A 2,500-nucleotide genomic window follows, 5' to 3' on the forward strand; every position below is an offset into this window, starting at 1 on the left:
CCACACTTCACATTATGATTGACGTTTGGGTGACTTTAGGGATCGTGACGTGGGCGTTTAGGGGAAACACACAGGACCGTTTAGAGAGCGCAGGTGCCAAAGGACTTGCCAGACAGCAGTTCGTACCCCTCTGGTTAACGAAGGCTCCCTCCGGGCCCGTGGAAACGAACGGCGGGCGCGGTCGACTTGACTCCGGTCGATCGAAAGGTCGAGAGTCAAAGGCATTCGGGTGGTGAGGCCGAGAAGTGAACGTGTTTTGGGGGCGTTTGAAGTCGAAGTCGTGCTCGTGGGGGGGCGGTCGAGTTGGCGGGGGTCGTCGGGTGGGGGGGAACGGTCTCGGTCTATGCGGTCTGAGAATTGAAGGGGGTCTAGTATTGGGGAATAATCTATCGTCATCGTTATCGAAATTACTAGGTCTGTGGTTGTCGAACGGTCTGTGTTGGTTCGGACGGAAGATGCTGGGTCGGCTGCCGCCACCGGAGAACTGGCTGTGGTGACCTGATAAGGGTGAATAACCAGTCAGATCCAAGGCATAGCGAAGGGCATAGCGCTAAGCTATCCTGCTACAAAACATACTACATGTAATTTGCTTTCTAAGTGGACTTACCTGCGGGACCCATGTTAGAGTCATCTTAAAATGGAAAGGAAATGTTGCTTGGACAGCAGTCAGGATGATATATGTTGCTCAGATAGAAAGAGGGAAAAGGAAGCGAATAGCAAACAGGACCAGAATTTAAATATATTACTTTATGGACAAAGTTGAAAGTAAAAAAAAGTGATAAAAGTGGGCAAATTTATTGTAAAACACGAGCTAAATGCAGCGAAGTCGAAAACATCAGTAGGTGTAAAGATATTAGAGGAACCACACCTTCCATTGTTAGTACCGCGTCAGGAAGTTCCTTAGATGAAGATACAGAGAGAGACCCTATGTGACAATCGTGTAGTGATGAAAGTGAAAGCTATTTAGTACTAGACGAAAAAAATCTATTGAATGAAAATGAAATGAAATTATTCGGCAAGAGTTTTTGATAAGTTATAGAAGAATAAAAGATGGAAAAGGAAATCCTTGCAAAGGGGGTAATTATACTGACCCGACATCGAAATATAATCCAAATAGTCTCTATTTGAAAGAGAAACAAGAGAAAGAAAAGTGGACAAGAGCAAAACAATTCTTCACATTAACAGAACAGAATACCCGTGCCTGTGCACTTACCAGCGTCATTTCCAATAGCTCCGAGGTCCTGGTCGACATGATCGACCTTGTCCCGGGGCACACAGCATGACCAGATCATGCCCCCGGAGCACAGGTCAATGGGCTTTGACCCCTGGAACACACACGACACGGACAGGCCGCAGTCGTATTGGTTACTCTTGTACCAGCACTTCTGTGGGATCGCTGCGGGAGAGAGAAAGTTGAATTAATCAAAAAATGGCTGGACGTCAGGTGTTTACATATACTGCATGGTATGAGACAATAGATAGTGCTTTTGTTTTGACATAATGAATGGGTGAATTAACTATATTGCATGGCAAGACTCAAAATTGATGGTCAGAAAGGGAAGGTAGAGTTCCACGCTGTTAAAGGAGGGGGACATTTTCGTGAGGTCAAAAGTAGTATCCGGAGCCTGAAACCCCGACAACACAGTGCAACAAATGCAATGCTTTCGTTTGAAGAGTATTTCATAGTAACAATATGCTCTTCTGGAGGAACCCCTTTCCTCCTCCTCCTCCTCCTCCTCCTCCTCCTCCTCCTCCTCCTCCTCCTCCTCCTCCTTCCCTCCTTCCCTCCTTCCCTCCCTCCCTCCCTCCCCGACACACGCCCGCGCCCGCACCTCTGTCGCCGTTGGTGTAGCGCTTCGAGCCCGAGGGATCCGAGTCGTTCATCATGACGTCGTAGAGGAGCCGGAAGTCCAGGCCGCTGCCGTGAAGGGGCTCGTCGTGGGGGTCGAAGTCCGAGTCGCCGTGGAAGCTGGAGGGCGCGGTGTGGGGCGGGTCGAGGCCGAACTCGAGGGCGACGTTGGCGGCGAAGGGGTTGACGGAGGGCGGCCGGCTCGAAGGGCGGCCCGGCGGACGCGACGAGGGCGACGAGGACCCGAAGTCACTGTAGAAATCTTCGGGGAACTTCTGCTGCGGCTCGCACGATCCTCGCTGGTGAGTCGCGGCGAGGAGAGCCACGAGGGCGACGAAGGAACGAGTCATCTTGAGTTTGTGTGTGGCTAAAAGGCTTGCACTTCCTTGACAAGAATCGGACCAACTGGACGTGTCATCTTCGCCGTCGCTGCCTAGACCGTTGAGATCTTTCTCAAGTGCCAATGAAAGGCAGTCATGGTGGCGGAGCTTTTTCCAAACGGCAGAAATCGATTTATGGACACTGGTGTAAACAAATGATCTGGGTCGATCCTATCCTGCTTCCGAGAAAGACCTTCCGAAATGTCCGATGAACTGAACTCATGGAATAGGGTTTACGATCCTTCTTCAGTGACGCTGAGTGTGGAGAGAC

The 2,500-nt window shown here is 50.4% G+C and overlaps 1 protein-coding gene across 1 annotated transcript in view; it reads right to left on the reverse strand.

Annotated features, from left to right (window-relative positions):
- LOC122267315 (uncharacterized) overlaps nt 1-2,500 on the reverse strand; it is a 78,898-nt gene that overhangs the window by 24,572 nt on the left and 51,826 nt on the right. Inside the window, exons 4-5 of the mRNA XM_086554757.1 lie at nt 1,214-1,396; nt 127-498 (exon numbers count right to left, since the gene is read on the reverse strand). Coding sequence (XP_086410883.1) covers nt 127-498; nt 1,214-1,396 — 555 coding nt within the window. The remainder of the gene's footprint in view (nt 1-126; nt 499-1,213; nt 1,397-2,500) is intronic.

Source organism: Penaeus japonicus, unplaced genomic scaffold, assembly GCF_977035675.1.
Source record: "Penaeus japonicus unplaced genomic scaffold, GWHDUDI00000001_assembly GWHDUDI00000030, whole genome shotgun sequence".
Classification (NCBI taxonomy): Eukaryota; Metazoa; Arthropoda; class Malacostraca; order Decapoda; family Penaeidae; genus Penaeus; species Penaeus japonicus.